The 20,090-nt window shown below is 59.3% G+C and overlaps 3 protein-coding genes across 3 annotated transcripts in view; 1 reads left to right on the top strand and 2 right to left on the bottom strand.

Annotated features, from left to right (window-relative positions):
* Positions 1-4,361, top strand: part of SPATS2 (spermatogenesis associated serine rich 2) — a 24,091-nt gene extending 19,730 nt beyond the window's left edge. Inside the window, 4 exon segments of the mRNA XM_088180792.1 lie at positions 23-132; positions 894-996; positions 1,966-2,285; positions 3,018-4,361. Of these exon segments, the coding sequence (XP_088036918.1) occupies positions 23-132; positions 894-996; positions 1,966-2,285; positions 3,018-3,173 (689 nt within the window). The 3' untranslated portion in view covers positions 3,174-4,361.
* Positions 4,362-5,014: 653 nt separating this feature from the next.
* On the bottom strand, positions 5,015-15,341 carry MCRS1 (microspherule protein 1). The gene is given in 17 exon segments (XM_088180618.1): positions 5,015-5,278; positions 6,299-6,342; positions 6,345-6,425; positions 7,075-7,162; positions 7,600-7,676; positions 8,241-8,333; positions 9,611-9,639; positions 10,069-10,144; positions 10,883-11,021; positions 11,644-11,752; positions 12,523-12,632; positions 12,911-13,019; positions 13,021-13,064; positions 13,655-13,820; positions 14,605-14,668; positions 14,671-14,757; positions 15,272-15,341. Coding segments are annotated over 17 exon segments (1,485 nt in total). The 3' UTR covers positions 5,015-5,179.
* Positions 15,342-15,770: 429 nt separating this feature from the next.
* ITGA7 (integrin subunit alpha 7) overlaps positions 15,771-20,090 on the bottom strand; it is a 19,667-nt gene continuing 15,347 nt past the window's right edge. Inside the window, 8 exon segments of the mRNA XM_088180619.1 lie at positions 15,771-16,538; positions 16,540-16,569; positions 17,246-17,368; positions 17,783-17,881; positions 17,971-18,081; positions 18,567-18,581; positions 18,583-18,657; positions 19,379-19,546. Coding sequence (XP_088036745.1) covers positions 16,347-16,538; positions 16,540-16,569; positions 17,246-17,368; positions 17,783-17,881; positions 17,971-18,081; positions 18,567-18,581; positions 18,583-18,657; positions 19,379-19,546 — 813 coding nt within the window. The 3' untranslated portion in view covers positions 15,771-16,346.

Raw genomic sequence — 20,090 nt, forward strand, 5'->3', positions numbered from 1 at the left:
TATTTATATTTATTTATTTCAGTGGAACTCCTGTCTCTCCGGCAGCGCCGGGCCGAGTCTCTGCGCGCTCTGACCGAGGCGGCTCCGGCCATGTCAGAGCAACAACTGCAGGAGCTGAGAGCTGACATCAAAGTGAGACTGGGAACACTGGGAATGAGACTGGGAACACTGGGAACACTGGGAACACTGGGAGTGAGACTGGGAACACTGGGAATACTGGGAATGAGCACTGGGAACACTGGGAATGAATACTGGGAATGATGGGAGTGAGACTGGGAACACTGGGAGTGAGACTGGGAACACTGGGAACACTGGGAGTGAGACTGGGAACACTGGGAATGAACGTTGGGAATACTGGGAACACTGGGAATGAACACTGAGAATGATGGGAGTGAACACTGGGAGTGCTGGGAATGAACACTGGGAATACTGGAAATTCCATCACCTTTCCAATGGGAATTCCCAGAATTCCAGCCCCATTCCCACGGGAATTCCTGGAATTCCTGCCCCATTCCCATGGAATTTCCCATTTGTTCCCGTTTTTCCCTGCCCCATTCCCATGTTTTCCCCATTATTTCCCCATATTTTTCCCATATTTTCCCCATATTTTTCCCATATTTCCCCATATTTTCCCATTATTTTCCCCATTATTTTCCCATTATTTTTCCCATTATTTTTCCCATTATTTTTCCCATTATTTTCCCCATGTTTTTCCCATATTTTCCCCATATTTTCCCATTATTTTTCCCATTATTTTCCCCATTATTTTCCCATTATTTTCCCCATATTTTCCCGTTATTTTCCCATAATTTCCCCATGTTTTCCCATTATTTTCCCATTATTTTTCCCATGTTTTTCCCGTGTTTTCCCATTGTTGTTCCCGTGTTTCCCAGCACTTTGTCAGTGAGAGGAAGTTCGATGAGGAGCTGGGCCGGGCCGGGCGCTTCGGCTGCGACCTCGAGGCGCTGAGGGGCAGCATCGGGGCCTTCGGGCAAGGTGGGTCTGGATTCCTGAAAATCCTGAAAATCCCTGAAAATTCCTGAAAATCCTGCCCTGGGAACGTCCCTGCCTTCGGGCAAGGTGGGTCTGGATTCCTGAAAATCCCGGAAAATCCCTGAAAATTCCTGAAAATCCTGCCCTGGGAATGTCCCTGCCTTCGGGCAAGGTGGGTCTGGATTCCTGAAAATCCCGGAAAATTCCTGAAAATTCCTGAAAATCCTGCCCTGGGAACGTCCCTGCCTTCGGGCAAGGTGGGTCTGGGAAATCCCGGAAAATTCCTGAAAATCCTGCCCTGGGAACGTCCCTGCCTTCGGGCAAGGTGGGTCTGGATTCCTGAAAATCCTGAAAATTCCTGAAAGTCCTGCCCTGGGAATGTCCCTGCCTTCGGGCAAGGTGGGTCTGGATTCCTGAAAATCCCGGAAAATCCCGGAAAATTCCTGAAAATCCTGCCCTGGGAACGTCCCTGCCTTCGGGCAAGGTGGGTCTGGGAAATCCCGGAAAATCCTGAAAATTCCTGAAAATCCCATGGGAAACTGCCCTGGGAACGTCCCTGCCTTCGGGCAAGGTGGGTCTGGATTCCTGAAAATCCCGGAAAATCCCTGAAAATTCCTGAAAATCCTGCCCTGGGAACGTCCCTGCCCTTGGCAAGGGAATTCTGGAAAATCCCTGAAAATCCCGTGGGAATTTCTCGTTCTCCAGCCAGGGCAGGTCTGAGCTCTGCCACTGGAAAATCCCAGCGGGAGCCTGGGCCCATTCCCAGTGCTCCCAGTGCTCCCAGTCCCATTCCCAGTGCTCCCAGTGCTCCCAGTCCCATTCCCAGTGCTCCCAGTCCCATTCCCAGTGCTCCCAGTGCTCCCAGTCCCATTCCCAGTGCTCCCAGTCCCATTCCCAGTGCTCCCAGTGCCCCCAGTCCCATTCCCAGTGCTCCCAGTGCTCCCAGTCCATCCCAGTCTCTCCTGTCTCCAGTTTCCCACCCCAGGCCGAGCTATTCCAGCCGCTCCCGCTCCGGCCCCGCCGTTCCAGCGGGATCAGCCCCGGGATCGGCCCCGGGATCAGCCCCGGGATCAGCCCCGGGATCAGCCCCGGGATCGGCCCCGGGATCGGCCCCGGGATCGGCCCCGGGATCGGCCCCGGGATCCTCAGCCCTGGGATCCCCCCTGGAATCCTCAGCCCCGGGATCCCCCCCAGCGTTCCCAGGATCAGCCCCAGAATTCCCAACTTCGGGATCGGCCCCGGGATCTCCCCGGGACAGCGCGGCCCCAACAGAGCCCCCCCCGGCCCCACAGGTGGGAATGGGAATGGGAATGGGGAGACTGGGAATGGGAATGGGGGAACTGGGAATGGGGGAAATGGGAATGGGAATGGGGGGAATGGGAATGGGAATGGGAATGGGGGAGACTGGGACTGGGAATGGGGGAGACTGGGACTGGGAATGGGGGAACTGGGAATGGGGGGACTGGGAATGGGGGGACTGGGAATGGGAATGGGGGGACTGGGAATGGGAATGGGAACTGGGAATGGGGGGACTGGGAATGGGAATGGGGAGACTGGGAATGGGGGAACTGGGAATGGGATTGGGGGGACTGGGAATGGGGGGACTGGGAATGGGAATGGGAATGGGGGAACTGGGAATGGGGGGACTGGGAATGGGAATGGGGGGACTGGGAATGGGGGAAATGGGAATGGGGGACCTGGGAATGGGGGAACTGGGAATGGGAATGGGAATGGGGGGACTGGGAATGGGGGAACTGGGAATGGGAACTGGGATCGGGGGAAATGGGATTGGGGGTTTGGAATTGGGGGAATGGGATTGGGAACGTTGGGATCCAGGGAGGTTTCCTGGGACTGGGATTTGGGATCGATCATTTCCCCCTTCTCCCAGGGTTTGGGATTTGGGATCATTCCCAGGGTTTGGGATTTGGGATCATGATTTGGGATTTGGGATCATTCCCAGGGTTTGGGATTTGGGATCATGATTTGGGATTTGGGATTTGGGATGATTCCCCCTTTTCCCGCAGACCCGGAAGCCGCCGGGATCCTCGGGGCCCCGCCCCTCCCCCCAGCGCCCTCCTGGAATTCCCAAAATTCCCAAAAAAATTCCCGGGAGCCCCAAACCCGCCCGGAGCCGCCCCGGGAAGCCCCGCAGGAGCCGCCCCGAGGGCGCCAATTCCTGAGAATCCTTTGGGATCCCCTCGGGATTTGGGATCGGGATTTGGGGCCCCATCCCAGCACAGTTTACAATTCCCACTTCTGTGCCATTTCCTCTCTTCTTTACCTTTTTTTTCCCTTTTTTTTCCGTTTTTTTCCCCTCTTTATTCCCATTTTTCCCCTCTTTTTTCCCCCTCCACTTCCCGTTTTTCCCACTGAGATTTTTGGGGTTTGGATTTTTCCCATTCCCGGAATTTTGGGGGGTTTTGTTTTGTCCCAAATCCCAGAATTTTTGGGGTTTTGTTTTGTCCCAATCCTGGAATTTTCAGGGTTTGGTTTTTTCCCAATCCCGGAATTTTTGGGGTTTGGTTTTTTCCCCATTCCAAGAACTTTTGGGTTTGTTTTGTCTCATTCCCGGAATTTTTGGGATTTTGGTTTTTCCCAATCCTGGAATTTTCGGGGTTTTGCTTTTGTCCCAAATCCCGGAATTTTTGGGGTTTGGTTTTGTTTCATTCCCAGAATTTTGGGGTTTTGGTTTGTCCCAATCCCGGAAGTTTTGGGTTTTTGTTTTTCCCCATTCCCAGAATTTTCAGGGTTGGTTTTTTTCCCATTTTCCGGATTTTTTCCCCCAATTCCCAAAATCCCAACCCCGGCCTCGCGCCGGCAGCGGGGGCGGAGCCGGGAACTGGGGAGGGAGGGGAAAAAGTTCGGGATTTTGAGGGAATTTGGGGATTCCCAAAATCTGGGATTTCCCCTCCAGGATTTGGGAATTTCCCCTTGGAATTTGGGGGGAGTCGTTCCTGTGTCACCCCCCCAAAATTTGGGAATTTTCCCTTTGGAATTTGGGGATTTCCCTTCCTGACCCCCCCAAAATCTGGGAATATTTTCTGGAATTTGGGATTTCCCTCTGGAATTCCGGGTGTCCCCATCCCCCACAGCACTCCAAGATTTTTTTTTTTTTTTTTTTTGGATTTTCTCTGGAATTTATTTCAGAATTTCCTCCTCCCCCTCCCCTCCCCCCCAAACCCCAATCCCAGCCCCGAATTTTTGGGAATTTTTGGGACAATGGGGGAATTCCCAATTTTCCCATTCCCACCCCCCCCCCCTTTTTTTTTTTTTTTTTTTTCCAAGTTTGATTTTTTTGGGGAATTTTTTCCCTTTCCACGAACAAAAACTTGAGAACAAATCCAATAAAAACGTTGGAGCTTTAAAAATCGGGAATTTCTGGGGATTTGGGGGGGGAGGGGATCCCAAAATTTTGGGTTGGGGGCGAAATTTTGGGACAATTCCAGGAAAATTCATCCCTGGGGGTGGGGGAGGGGGGTCCCAGTCCCAAACTGGGAGCACTGGGAACACCCTCAGTCCCAAACTGGTGACACTGGGAGGGTCCCAGTCCCAGATTGGGAGCACTGGTGACACTGGGAAGTCACTGGGAGGGTCCCAGTCTCAAACTGGGAGCACTGGGAGCACCCCCAGTCCCAGACTGGGAGCACTGGGAACACCCTCGGTCCCAAACTGGTAACACTGGGAGGTCACTGGGACAATCCCAGTCCCAGACTGGTGTCACTGGTGTGTTACTGGTTTGTCACTGGTGTCGCATACTGGTTTCTAACTGGTGTAACTGGTTTGTCACTGGTGTTGCATACTGGTCTGTTACTGGTGTTACTGGTTTAACTCGTGTGTCCCAGGTGTCCATACTGGTGTCACTGGTCTAACTGGTGTCTAACTGGTGTGTCCATACTGGTGTAACTGGTCTAACTGGTGTAACTGGTGTGTCCCAGTGTCCCATACTGGTCTAACTGGTGTGTCCCAGTGTCCCATACTGGTCTAACTGGTGTAACTGGTGTGTCCCAGTGTCCCATACTGGTCTAACTGGTGTAACTGGTGTGTCCCAGTGTCCCATACTGGTCTAACTGGTGTAACTGGTGTGTCCCAGTGTCCCATACTGGTCTAACTGGTGTAACTGGTGTGTCCCAGTGTCCCATACTGGTCTAACTGGTGTAACTGGTGTGTCCCAGTGTCCCATACTGGTCTAACTGGTGTAACTGGTGTGGCCGAGGCGCGCGGCCTCGCTGCGGATGAGCGCGATGAGCTCCTGATTGATGAGAAACACGAAACGGAGACTCGCGATCTGGGGGGGAGAGAGAGGGGGGTGAGACCCCAGAGAGAGACCCCAGACCCCACAGAGACCCCAGAGACCCCAAACAGAGACCCCACAGAGCCCAGAGACCCACAGAGAGACCCCAGAGACCCCACAAAGACCCCACAGAGAGACCCCAGAGAGAGACCCCACAGAGAGCCCAGAGAGACCCCAGAGAGAAACCCCAAATCACAGAGAGCCCAGAGAGACCCCACAGAGACCCCAGAGACCCCAAATCACAGAGACCCCAGAGACCCCAAATCACAGAGACCCCAGAGAGAGACCCCAGAGCCCAGAGACCCCAGAGAGACCCCCACAGACCCCACAGAGACCCCAAACAGAGACCCCACAGAGAGACCCCAAATCACAGAGACCCCACAGAGACCCCACAGAGCCCAGAGACCCCACAGAGAGACCCAGAGACCCCACAAGACCCACAGAGAGACCCCACAGAGAGACCCCACAGAGAGCCCAGAGAGACCCCAGAGAGAAACCCCAAATCACAGAGAACCCAGAGACCCCACAGAGACCCCAAATCACAGAGAGCCCAGAGAGACCCCACAGAGACCCCAAACAGAGACCCCAGAGACCCCAAATCACAGAGACCCCAGAGACCCCAAATCACAGAGACCCCAGAGAGAGACCCCAGAGCCCAGAGACCCCAGAGAGACCCCACAGACCCCACAGAGAGACCCCAAATCACAGAGACCCCACAGAGAGACCCCAGAGACCCCACAGAGACCCCAGAGACCCCACAGAGAGACCCCAGAGACCCCAAAGAGACCCCAAATCAGAGACCCCAGAAAGACCCCAAAGAGAGACCCCCAAATCCCAGAGACCCCAAATCAGAGACCTCAAATCCCACAGACCCCGCCCCAAATCCAGGGACCCCCCCCCCCCCCCCAAAATCTTCCCTCCCCTCCAACCTTCCCTTTTCCCTTTGGGGAACCCCCAGGGACCCCCAAAACCCCCCAGGGCCCCCCAAACCCCCCCAGGGCCCCCAGATTCCACCTCCACCACGGAGTTGTTGTTGAGTTTCCATTTGTTGCCCCCAGCACCGGGCGCCCGTCGATGTAAATCGGGCGCCGCCCCTCGTTGGCAATGAAGAAATCGCCGTTGTTCTTCAGCTTGATCACCCCTGGGGGAAAAAAATCCCAAAAATCCCAACAATTCCATGGAATTCCCAAAATTCTGAAGGATTTGGGGTGATCCCAGAGGATTTTGGGGATTTTTAGGGGAGTTTTTGGGGGATTAGAAATCCCTGTTCTTCAGCTTGATCACCCCTGAGGGGAAAAAAATCCCAAAATCCAACAATTCCCAACAATTCCAGAGAATTCCCAAAAATTCCCCAAAATTCTGAAGGATTTGGGGTGATCCCAGAGGATTTTGGGGAATTTTTAGGGGAGTTTTTGGTGGAGTTAAAAATTCATGCTCTTGTTTTTCAGCTCGATCACCCCTGAGGGGGAAAAATCCAGGAATTCCAAAAAAACCACCCAAAACTCCAAAAAAATCCTCAAACCCCCTCGAGGGATCCCCAAAACCTCTGGGGGACCCCAAAATATCCCAAAAATCCCCCCCTAAAAAACCCCAAATCCCTCCCAGTATCACCCTGGGATCCCTCAAAAAACCTCAGCGACTCCCTTCAAAAATCCCACAAAAAACACCCAAAACCCCAAAAAACTCCCCAAACCCCCTCGAGGGATCCCCCAAAACCTCTGGGGGACCCAAAAAAACCCCAAATCCCCCCCAAGCCCCCCAAATCCCCCCCAAATTCCCCCCGAGCCCACCCTGCTTGCGGGAGATCTTCCAGGCCGGGCCCTCCAGCGCCAGGTCCACGTCGATCTGGTTGTCCTTGGTGGCTCTGCCCAGCGTGATCTGGGGGGGATTTGGGGGGGATTTGGGGGTTTTTTGGGGGGGATTTGGGGTTTTTGGGGTCCCCCAGAGGTTTTGGGGGATCCTCTGAGGGAGTTTGGGGAGTTTTTTGGGGGTTTTGGGTGGGTTTTTGGGGGATTTTTGGAGGGAGTCGTTGAGGATTTTGGAGTCACCTGAGGGTGATCTGGGGGGGATTTAGGGTTTTTGGGGAGGGATTTGGGGCGTTTTTGGGGGTGGTTTTGGGAGTTTTGGGGAGTTTTGGGGTATTTTTGGGGTATTAGGGTGTGGTTTTGGGATATTTTGGGGTATTTTGGGTATTTGGGGGTATTTTGGAGTATTTTGGGGAGTTTTGGGGTGTTTTTGGGGTGTTTTGGGTGTGTTTTGGGGTATTCTGGGGTATTTTGGGGTGTTTTTGGGGTGTTTTTGGGGTCGCACCTCGCGGATCTCATCAGGTACCGAACCATCCGGCCCCGCAGCACGGCCAGAGTCTGACTGTCAAAATCCGGGGAGCTCATCCCTGGGAACGACACCCGGACAGACGGACAGACAGTCAGACACACAGACACACAGACAGTCAGACACAGGGACAGACACCCGGACAGACGGACGGACAGTCAGACACAGGGACAGACACCCCGGACAGACGGACGGACAGTCAGACACACAGACAGACACCCGGACAGTCAGACACACAGACAGACACCCGGACAGACGGACGGACAGTCAGACACAGGGACAGACACCCGGACAGACACACAGACAGTCAGACACACAGACAGACAGACACCCGGACAGACAGACAGGACAGACAGACACAGGGACACATGGACAATCAGTCAGGACAGACAGGACAGAGGGACTCACAGGGACAGACAGGACAGAGGGACAGACGGACACAGGGACAGTGAGGGGACAAAGGGACAATGGGAGGGGACAGAGGGACACACGGACACCAGGGGCACAGACGGACACAGGGATGGACTGACAGACCCACAGACACACGGACAGACGGACACACACACGGACAGACAGACACCCGGACAGACAGACAGACGGACAGTCCCGGGCGGCCGTGCCCCACCTGTGATGGAATCCACCAGCACCTGCCAGCGCTGCAGCTCCTGCTCCAACTGGCGGATCTCGCGCTTCTGACGGCGATCAGCGACCGTCAGCTCTGCACGGACACACGGACACACAGGGACAGACAGACAGACAGACACACAGACAGACAGCAATGGATGGACAGACAGACATGGACACACGGACACGGACAGACAGACAGACAGGGATGGATACACGGACACACGGACACGGACAGACACACAGACAGACAGCGATGGATACACAGACACACAGACAGACAGCAATGGATGGACAGACAGACGGACAGACAGACAGGGATGGATACACGGACACGGACAGACACACAGACAGAGAGCGATGGATGGACAGACAGACAGACGGACAGACAGACAGACAGGGATGGATACACGGACACACGGACACAGACAGACAGGCATGGACAGACAGACACACAGACAGCAATGGATACACGGACACACGGACACGGACAGACAGGATAGACAGACAGGGACACAGACAGAGAGCAATGGATACACGGACAGACACACAGACAGCAATGGACAGACAGGGATGGACACACAGACAGACGGACAGACAGACACACGGACACACAGACAGACAGGGATAGACAGACAGACAGTGATAGACAGACAGGGACACAGACAGACAGCAACGGATGGACACACAGACAGACGGACAGACAGACAGACAGCAATGGATGGACACACAGACAGACAGGGATGGACAGACAGGGACACAGACATGGACAGACAGACAGACACATAGACAGCAATGGATACACGGACAGACACACAGACAGGGACAGACAGACACAGAGACAGACACATGGACAGACACACGGACAGACAAGGACAGACAGCAATGGATACACGGACAGAGCAATGGTCAGCAACGGACACACAGACACAGACAGACAAACAGGGATAGACAGACAGACAGACAGACAACAATGGACACACAGACAGACAGACAGGGACACAGACAGACACACGGACAGGGATGGACAGACAGACAGACAACAATGGACACACAGACAGACAGACAGACAGACAGGGATGGTCAGTCAGGGACACACAGACACGGGGGGATGGGGGATGGGGTGTCCTGGAAGGTTCTGGGGGGTCTTGGAGGGTCCCCCAAGGTGTCCTGGGAGGGGTTCTGGGGGGGGGGCCTGGAAGGTTCTGGAAGGTTCTGGGGGGTCTTGGAGAATCCCTGAGAGCTCTGGGAGGGTCCAGAGGGGTCCCAGGGTGCATTTGGGGGTCTCGGGGGGTGGTTTGGGGGGGTCCCGGGGGGTCCCAGGATACATTGGGGGTCCCGGGGGGTTTTGGGGGGTCCCGGGGGTCTCACCGTGTTCCAGCACCTCGTCCCGCACATCCCTGCAGGGGGGGAGGGGCTGATGTCACAGAGACTCCAAAAAAACCCGCCCAAAAAACCCCAAATTCCCCCCTAAAAAACCCCAAATTCCCCCCCAAAAAATCCCCAAATTCCCCCCACAAAAACAACCCCAAATCCCCCCCCAGAGCCCCCCCAAAAATCCCCATATTCCCCCCCCAAAAAACCCCAAATTCCCCCCCAAAACAACCCCAAATCCCCCCTAAAAAAAACCCCAAATCTCCCCCCAGAGCCCCCAAAAAACCAAAAACCCAAAATCCCCCCAGAGCCCCCCAAAAAACCCCCCCAAGTCTCCCAAACCCCCCCCAAAATAACCCCCAGACCCCCTAAAATTCCCCTCAGTCCCCCCAAACCTCCCAGATCGACCCCAATTCCCACCCCAGACCCCCCAAATCCCCCCCGGCCCCCCCCACCTGAGTTTGCCATCGTCCAGCAGCTCCTCAGCGTCGGAGAAATTCAGCACCTGATCCCCCTTGGGGAGGGGCTGCACTGCAGGGGGGTCAGCACCGCAGAATCCCCCCAGAATCCTCCCCAAAATTCACCCAGACAACCTCAAAATCCCCCAAAATTCACCCCAAAATTCTCCCCAAAATTCACCCAGAGACATCCAAAACTCACCCAAAATTCACCAAAAATTCATCCCAAAATTCACCCCAAAATCCTCCCAAATTCACCCAGAGACCCCCAAAATTCACCGAAAATTCAACCCAAAATCCTCCCCAGAATTCACCCAGAAACACCCAAAATTCACCCCAAAATCCTCCCAAAATTCACCCAGACAACCTCAAAATCCCCCCAAAATTCACCGCAAAATCCCCCCCAAAATTCACCAAAAATTCACCCCAAAATCCTCCCAAAATTCACCCAGAGACCCCCAAAATCCCTCAAAATCCCCCCAAAATTCACCAAAAATTCACCCCGAAATCCCCAAAATTCACCCAAAATTCAAACAGAGACCATCAAAATCCCCCAAGACCCCCCAAATTCACCCAGAGACCCCTAAAACCCCCCTGGGATCCCCAAAATCCCTCCAGGGACCCCCCCCAGGACCAAAAAATTTCCCCCAAGACCCCCCAAAATTCACCCAGAACCTCCTCAAATCCCCCCCTAAACTCTTCAAATTTTCCCCAAATCCCCCGAACCCCTCCCCAGGACCCCCAAATCCAGTCTGGGATCCCCCAGACCACCCCTAAACCCCCCCAGGACCCCCCCAGGCCCCCTCCCCACCTGTCTGGTCCTGCAGCAGGTGGTACTGGCGCAGGAGCTGCCAGTGCAGCTGCAGGGCCTTGGGGGTCCTGGCAGGGTAAAACACGGCAGGGTGGCGCTGCAGCAGCTCCTGGAAGGTGTCCAGCGAGGGGACAGGGCTCTGGGGACACGGGACACGTCAGGGGACACCGGGGGACACGGGGGGACACCGGGACAGGGCTCTGGGGACACGGGGACACGTCAGGGGACACCGGGACAGGGCTCTGGGGACATGGGGACACGTCAGGGGACACCGGGGGACACCGGGACAGGGCTCTGGGGACACGGGGACACGTCAGGGGACACCGGGGGACACCGGGACAGGGCTCTGGGGACACCACAGCAGGTCCTGGAAGGTGTCCAGCAAATGGACAGGGGACATTTGGGGACACGAGGCGACAGGAGGTGACAATGATTGATGGCACGCGGGTCAGCAGCCCTGGGGTGACATTTGGGGACATTTGGGGACATTTGGGGCCATTATTTGGGGCCGTCCCTCACCGAAGGCACGCGGGTCAGCAGCCCTGGGGTGACATTTGGGGACATTTGGGGCCATTTGGGGCCGTCCCTCACCGAAGGCACGCGGGTCAGCAGCCCTGGGGTGACATTTGGGGACACTTGGGGACATTTGGGGCCATTATTTGGGGCCGTCCCTCACCGAAGGCACGCGGGTCAGCAGCCCTGGGGTGACATTTGGGGACACTTGGGGACATTTGGGGCCATTATTTGGGGCCGTCCCTCACCGAAGGCACGCGGGTCAGCAGCTGCTCCTCGGCCTTGCTGAACAGAACCTTGCTCTGGATGGCGGCCACGGCCTCGGGGTGCAGCTGCCGCATGGCCTGGCACGACAGCCTGGGGACATTGGGGACATTGGGGACATTGGGGACATCACTGGGGACATTGGGGACACCCCTGGGACAGCCCCATGGCCTGGCACGACAGCCTGGGGACATCGGGGACATTGGGGACATCACTGGGGACACCCCCGGGACACCCCCATGGGCCCTGGCACGACAGCCTGGGGACACAGGTGACACCTCTGGGATTGTCCCCAAATCCCTGAGACACCCAGGACACAGCGCTGGGACACCTGGGAACCACTTGGGGACACCTGAGACCCCCCCTGGGGACACCTGAGACACCCCTGGGGACACCCGAGAGCCCCATGGGGACACCTGAGACACCCCTGGGGACACCCGAGAGCCCCCTGGGGACACCCGAGAGCCCCCTGGGGACACCTGAGACACCCCTGGGGACACCCGAGAGCCCCCTGGGGACACCTGAGACCCCCTGGGGACACCCGAGAGCCCCCTGGGGTCCTAAAGCAGAAGCTCCCAGCGCTCCTGGCTGTCACACAGGTGTCCCACAGGTGTCACCTGTGTCCCCTGACTCTGTCACACCTGTGGGACCCCCCCAGGACCCCCCAAAGACCCCCAGGACCCCCCCGAGTCCCTCACTTGCAGATGACAGGGTCGTAGAGCAGCGAGTGCCAGCACTGCTGAGTGTCACACAGGTGTCCCACAGGTGTCACCTGTGTCCCCTGACTCTGTCACACCTGTGGGACCCCCCCAGGACCCCCCAAAGCCCCCCAGGACCCCCCAAAGCCCCCCCGAGTCCCTCACTTGCAGATGACAGGGTCGTAGAGCAGCGAGTACCAGCGCTCCTGGATCTCCCTCAAGGTGAAGCGGCAGCTGAACTTCACCCCCAGGTGCACCGAGGTCAGGTCGTGTGTCTGGGGTGGGGGGGGGGAAACCCCCAAAAATAAAAAAAAAAGGTGAGGGGAGGGGTCCTGGGGGTGCTGGGGTCACCCCCAAACCTCACAGGTGAGGGAGGGGGCACCAAAACCCCCCAAACCCCTCCAGGTGTGCCCTCACCTGCAGCACAAGAAGCCATTGGTGATCACCCCAAATTCCCCCCAAATTCCCCAGGTGAGGGGGGGGTTCCCCGAATCGAGGGGTGTCCCCCAGCTCGGGGGGGGGGGTCTCCCCAGCCCCCCAGGTGTGCCCTCACCTGCAGCACGGCGTTGATGAGCAGCAGATCATCGGCAGGTTTCCACCTGCCCAGGTCGCGGGGGGCGGGGCTGGGTTTGCTCTTCTTGAGCCTCTTGGCAGCGCCGGGGGGGGCCGGGCCCGGGGGGGGCCGGGGGGGGCACGGCCCGGGACACCTGGGGGGGCACAGGTGGGGGGGGTGGTACCTGAGGGGTCGCAGGTAACACCTGAGGAGCACCTGAGGGGTCCTGGGGGGGTCCCAGGTAACACCTGGGGGGCACCTGAAGGGTCCTGGGGGTACCTGAGGGGTCCCAGGTAACAGCTGGGGGGCACCTGAAGGGTCCCCAGGAGCCCCAAAATCCTCTCCCATTCCCATCCCCCCCTCCATTCCTCCTTTTTTTTTTTTCCCCAAACCCCCCAAATCCCCCCCATTTTCCCAACCCCTTTTTCCCCCTTTCCAATCCTCAACTCCTCTCTTTCTCCCAAACTCAATTTTCCCTTTGTTTTTTTCCCCAATTCCCCCATTTTTCCCCCCAAATTCCCCATTATTCCCCAAAATCCCCCATTTTCCCCCCAAAATACTCACTTTTTCCCCAAAATCCCCTCCAATCCCCCATTTTTCCCCCAATTCCCCATTTTCCCCCCCCAAATTCCCCATTTTTTCCCCCAATTCCCCATTTTTCCCCCCAAAATCCCCAATTTTCCCCCCAAAATCCCCATTTTTCCCCCCAAATCCCCAATTTTCCCCCCAATTCCCCTTCCTGACCTTTTTCCTCTCGCCGGGGGAGGGGTCTCCGGCCGCCCCTCCCCCCCCCGCGGTGGCCGCGGTGCCCCCGGGCCTGGGGGGGGGCTCGGGGCCCCCCTTGGCCCTGGAGGACTTGGCCAGGCTGCTCTCCACCAGCTCATCGTCAAACTTGCGCCTCTTGATGAACCTGGAACGAACTGGGAGGCACTGGGAGGAACTGGGAACCGCTGGAATCACTGGGAACCATTGGGAGGGAACTGGGAGGCACTGGGAGGAACTGGGAACCGCTGGGAGAGCAGCACAGGGGACTGGGAGGAACTGGGAGGGAATTGGGAGGAACTGGGAGGGGAATTGGGAGGAACTGGAGAGCAGCACAGGGCACTGGGAGGGACTGGGAGGGGACTGGGAGGAACTGGGAGAGCAGCACAGGGCACTGGGAGGGACTGGGAGGAACTGGGAGAGCAGCACAGGGAACTGGAAGGGAACTGGAAAGGACTGGGAGGAACTGGGAGAGCAGCACAGGGCACTGGAGGGACTGGGAGGGAATTGGGAGGGACTGGGAGGCACTGGGAGGGAACTGGGGACCAGTGGGAGACCAGCACAGAGCACTGGGAGGAACAGGGAACCACTGGGGGAGAGGCACAGGGAACTGGGAAGGAATTGGGAGGGACTGGGAGAGCAGCACAGGGCACTGGGAGGGAACTGGGAGGGACCCCGGGGTCCCCCTCAAGTGTCCCCAAATGTCCCCACCCCCCTCCTGGGCTGGGCTCAGTCTCAAACCCCCCCAACCCCCCCCCAAATGTCCCTCCTGTCCCCTCCCCGTGTCCCCCCCCCGTCCCTGTGTCCCCCCTGTCCCCTGTGTCCCCTCCCCGTGTCCCCCCCTGTCCCCTGTGTCCCCCCTGTCCCCTGTGTCCCCTCCCCGTGTCCCCCCCCTGTCCCCTGTGTCCCCTCTGTCCCCTGTGTCCCCGTACCTGGAGGAGCTCCGCCGTTTGGGGACAGTCCCCGCGGGGGTGGCCGGGCCCCGCTTGGGCCCCGCAGCGACTCCTCATCCTCCGAGCGGCTCGTGGCCATCGTGGCGACCTGGGGACACCTCAGTGTCACCTCGGGGGTCACCTCAGTGTCACCTCGGGGGTCACAGCACAGCCGGGGAGGGTTGGGGACACTGAGGGGACACTGAGGGGACACGAGCGGGCCCAAGGAGCCCGCGGGGCCCTCACGGCGTCCCCAGCCCCAAACCCCGGCCTGGCACAGACGCGGTCCCGGCCCCCCGCCCCGACCGCCGCCACCGGCGGCCCCTCAGCCCCTCCGCGGTGTCCCCGAATCCCTCCCGGTGTCCCCGAATCCCCCCGGCCTCACAGCCCCGGGAGCTCCAGGCCGCCACGGCCGCGCCTTTTCCGGTCTGCGCCGGAAGTAGAATGACGTCACTGAAGCCGCAGTGACGGCCTATCAGCTCTCAGGGGGCGGCGCCATCTTGAGTGTGGGCAGGGCCGCGCTCGTGGCGCTTCAGGCGCCGTTACCGGGGTTGTGGCGGGGTCCGGAGCGGCCGGGACCGGACCCGTGGGGTGAGGACGGGTCCGGGTTAGTCCGGGAGACACCGCCTGGCCCGACGGTGAAGTGGCCACTCTCAACATGCCACACCCGTCATGGCGATCGCCACACTCATCATGGCGGCCACAACACCCGTCATGGCGATCGCCACACTCGTCATGGTGGCCATCCCTGGACACTGAAGGAGCACTCGGGGTCTGTGTGGGGTCAGCGCCTTTTAATGGGGACAAAAAGCGACCCCTGGGGACAAAGTGACCCCTGGGGCGATGGCTCTGTCCGGTCACTGCCCATCCTGGGAGCTCCAGGACATGGTGGGGGCTCCATGGGGCCTTCCCAGGGCACAGCCAGGGACCATGTCCTGTGTTCCTGTCCTGTGTCCATGTCCTGTGTCCCTGTCCCGTGTCCTGAGTCCACCCCGTGTCCATCCTGCAGATGTCCCTCAGGTGGATCCAGGTGTCCGTGGACTGTCCCTGTCCCCATCCCTGTCCCTCCCGTGTCCATATTGAGTCCATCCCCGTGTCCATTTGTCCACGTTGTGTCCATCCCAAGGTCCCTCAGGTGGATCCTGGGGTTTGGGGCCCATCTCTGTCCCTGTGTCCATGTCCCGTGTAGTCCACGTTGTGTCCATCCCAAGGTCCCTCAGGTGGATCCTGGGGTTTGGGGCCCATCTCTGTCCCTGTGTCCATGTCCCGTGTCCATTTGTCCATCCCATGTCCACCCCTGTGTCCCCTCCCGTGTCCATCTGTCCCATGTCTATTTGTCCTTCATGTCCATTTGTCCATCCCTGTGTCTGTCCCTGTGTCTGTCCCGTGTCCATCTGTCTGTCCCGTGTCCATCCATCCGTCCCGTGTCCATCCCTGTGTCTGTCCCGTGTCCATCTGTCTGTCCTATGTCCATCTTTCTGTCCCATGTCCATCTGTCCATGCCCCGTGTCCATCTGTCCATCCCCCGTGTCCATCTGTCCATCCCCCGTGTCCATCTGTCCGTCCCGTGTCCATCTGTCCGTCCCGTGTCCATCCTTCCGTCCCGTGTCCATCTGTCCATCCCCCGTGTCCATCTGTCTGTCCCGTGTCCATCTGTCTGTGCCGTGTCCATCCTTCCATCCATCCGTCCCGTGTCCATCCGTCTGTCCCGTGTCCATCTGTCCATGCCCCGTGTCCATCCCTCAGGCCGGGCTGCGGGGCCGGTCCCCGTCGCTGTCCTGGTGTCCGTGTCCGTGTCCGGTGCCGTGTCCGGGGCCGTGTCCGGGGCTGGCCGCCCACTCTCTCCGCTGGATGGTCCCGGTGCGGCCCTCCCGCGCCTGCGGCCGCTGCTCCCGCGGGATCCGCACGGCCCGGAACCGCGGCACGGCCGGCGGCGGCGCCCCGCGCCCGCCGGAAGAACCCCAGCTGTGCAGAGACAGCGCGATATAACACGAGATACCGCGATACGGCACGAGATACCGCGATACGGCACGAGATACCGCGATACGGCACGAGATACCGCGATACGGCACGAGATACCGCGATATGGCACGAGATACCGCGATATGGCACGAGATACCGCGATATGACACGAGATACCGCGATATGGCACGAGACATGGACCTATGGCACGAGATACCGCGATATGTCATGAGACACCATTGTGTGTCACGAGACATCACAATACGTCATGAGATACCGCGATATGTCATGAGATATCGCGATATGTCATGACAGCACGGTATGTCGTGATATAAACACAACGCGACACAGGACACAGCTGGGGTGGCACGACACGATATGTCACGATATGTCACGATATGTCACGACAGGACAGGCAGGACACAGCACAACTGGGGTGGCACGACATGACACGACATGGCGTGGCACGTCACGACATGCCGCGATACCATACAGTATGTCACGATATGACAAGACACGACCACAACTGGGGTGGCATGACACGACAGGAGGGTGTGGCAGGTCACGGTATGTCACGATATGTCACGATATGTCACGATATGTCACGATATGTCACGACGGGCGCTGACCCAGCGCGGTGCGTGCCGATATATCGCGATATATCGCGACAGGAGCTCACCTTCCAGAGCCCCAGCACGAGCAGCGCCAGCAGCAGCAGCCCCAGGAGCACGGCCAGAGGCAGCACCCACCAGGGGACAGCGGTGACTGCCACACCTGGGTCCAGGTGCAGCGACAGCGACATCTGGGGACGGCGGGGTCACAGCGGGGTCACAGCGGGGTCACAGCGGGGTCACAGCGGGGGTCACAGCGGGGTCAGGGGTCAGTGTTGGGGTCACTGGGGTCATTGTGGGGGTCACAGGGGGGGTCAAAGGGGGCCTGGAGGGACTTGGGGGACATTGGGGGACATCAGTGGGGGACTGGAGGGTTCGGGGGGGTCTGGGGGGATTTTGGGGTGGCCTGGGGACATCAGGGGACATTGGGGACATCGGGGGAGGGGTCTCTGGGGAGGTTATGAGGGGTCTGGGGGTGTCCGGGGAGTTTCGAGGGGTCCGGGGGTGTCCCCCAGCGGTGTCCCCGGGGTGTCCCCAAGGTGTCCCCAGGGGTGTCCCCGGGGTGTCCCCAAGGTGTCCTCGGGGTGTCCCCGGGGTGTCCCCACCTGTGCCACCGCGTCCCTGATGACGACATTGCCGCGGGGGGAGGTGACCGAGACCCCGGCGCGCACGATCAGCTCCAGGTTCTCCACGTCCAGGAACTCCTGGGAATTGGGGCAGGGGTCCAGGCCGGGCTGAGCCCCCTCCCCACCCCGGGACCCCCCCCCGGGACCCCCAGGGACCCCCCCCTCACCTCCAGGAAGGTCCCGTTCCAGAGGCGGCCCCGCGCCCGCAGCTCCGAGCGCTCCAGGGACGGCAGCGGGCACCGGAACGGGAGACAGCGAGCGGTGCCCCGGGCACAGTCCTGGGACAGCGACACGAGGGTGACAACGTGGGGTGACAACGTGGGGACACCCCGGGGATTGGGGGGACACCCCGGGAATGGGGGGACACCCCGGGAATGGGGGGGGACACCGGAACGGGCACCGGAACGGGAGACAGCGAGCGGTGCCCCGGGAACAGTCCTGGGACAGCGACACGAGGGTGACAACGTGGGGTGACAACGTGGGGACACCCCGGGAATGGGGGGACACCTCGGGGATGGGGGGGACACCGGAACAGGGCGGTGACAGCACGGGGACATCCCGGGGATGGGGAAATCCCAAAATGGGGCAGTGACAAAGCGGGGACACCAAGAATGGAGACACCCCGAAATGGAGACACCCCGAAATGGGGCAATGCCAGAGCAGGGGCACCCCAGGAGCGGGGGGACACCCCAGGCACGGGGACACCCCAGGCACGGGGACACCCCCACGAGCGGGGCCCCCCCAGACCCCCCCCCCCGCTCACCAGGGTCACGTTCCTCCCTCCTCCTCGCCGCGGGCACCCACCACGAGCGGCCCGGGGGCTCCTCGGGGGGGTCCCCCCGGTCCGGCGGCTCCTGGGGGGTGGGGGGAGGGTGGGCATGGGGGGAGGGGACAGGGACCCCCCTGGACACCCCCCGCTGTGTCCCCCCCCCCTCCACCTCAGGACAACTTTGGACACCTCTGGACACCCCCCTGGACTACCAAGGACACTTTTGGAAACCCCTGGGCACCCCTGGACACCCCTGGACACCCCTGGACAATGCTGGACACCCTTGGACACCACCCCAAGATCTCCTGGACACCCCTGGGTACCTCTGGGCACCCTTGGACACCTTTGGCCACCCCTGAACCCCTCTGGGCACTCTCTGGCCACTCTTTAACTCCTTTGGACACCCCTGGACAGCACCCCAAGCACCCCTGGCCACCCCAGGACACCTTTGGCCACCTTTGGCAACCCCTGGACCCCCCTGGACACCTTTGGCCACCCCTGGACCCCTCTGGACACCTTTGGACCCCCCTGGGCACCCCCTGGACACCTTTGGCCACCCCTGGACACCTTTGGATCCCCCTGGACACCCCCTGGGCACCTTTGGCCACCTTTGGACCCCCCTGGCCACCCCCTGGACACTTTTGGAACCCCTTTGGCCACCTTTGGCCACCCTTGAACCCCTCTGGACACCTTTGGACCCCCCTGGGCACCCCCTGGACACTTTTGGAACCCCTTTGGCCACCTTTGGCCACCCTTGAACCCCTCTGGACACCTTTGAACCCCCCAGGACCCCCCCCAAATCTGACCAGGGCGAGGCGCAGGGGGTTGGCCGGGGGGCTGCAGGGCACGGGGGGGGTGCCCAGCTCCAGGCTCAGGGGGTACAGGAGCCACTTCCCGTTGGGCAACTCCAGCGGCCACTGCACGGTGAGAGCGGCCGAGCCGGGGGTCTTGAGCACCGGGCCCCGCTGAGACACCTGGGGGGGGGACAGAAACGGGGACCCCAAAGTGTCAGGGACGGGGGAGGGCAGTGCCGAGCCCAAAAACAGCAGCTGGGGCCAAAAATAGCCCTGAGCCCAAAAAATAGCCCTGACCCCAAAAACTGCACAGACCCCAAAAACTGCACAAACCCCAAAAACAGCCCCGACCCCCAAAAACTGCCCCGACCCCCAAAAACTGCACAGACCCCAAAAACTGCACAAACTCCAAAAACAGCACAGACCCCAAAAACTGCCCCGACCCCAAAAACTGCACAAACCCCAAAAACAGCCCCGACCCCAAAAACTGCACAGACCCCAAAAACTGCACAAACCCCAAAAACAGCCATGACCCCAAAAACAGCACAAACTCCAAAAATAGCACCGACCCCAAAAATAGCCCTGATCCCAAAACCAGCCCTGATCCCAAAAACAGCCCGAGCCCAAAAATAGCATCAACCCCAAAAACAGCCCCGACCCCAACAACAGCCCCGACCCCAAAAACAGCCCCGACCCCAAAAAACAGAACAAACCCCCAAAACAA

The sequence above is a fragment of the Sturnus vulgaris genome, chromosome 30 (genome assembly GCF_052056855.1).
Source record: "Sturnus vulgaris isolate bStuVul1 chromosome 30, bStuVul1.hap1, whole genome shotgun sequence".
Taxonomy (NCBI): domain Eukaryota; kingdom Metazoa; phylum Chordata; class Aves; order Passeriformes; family Sturnidae; genus Sturnus; species Sturnus vulgaris.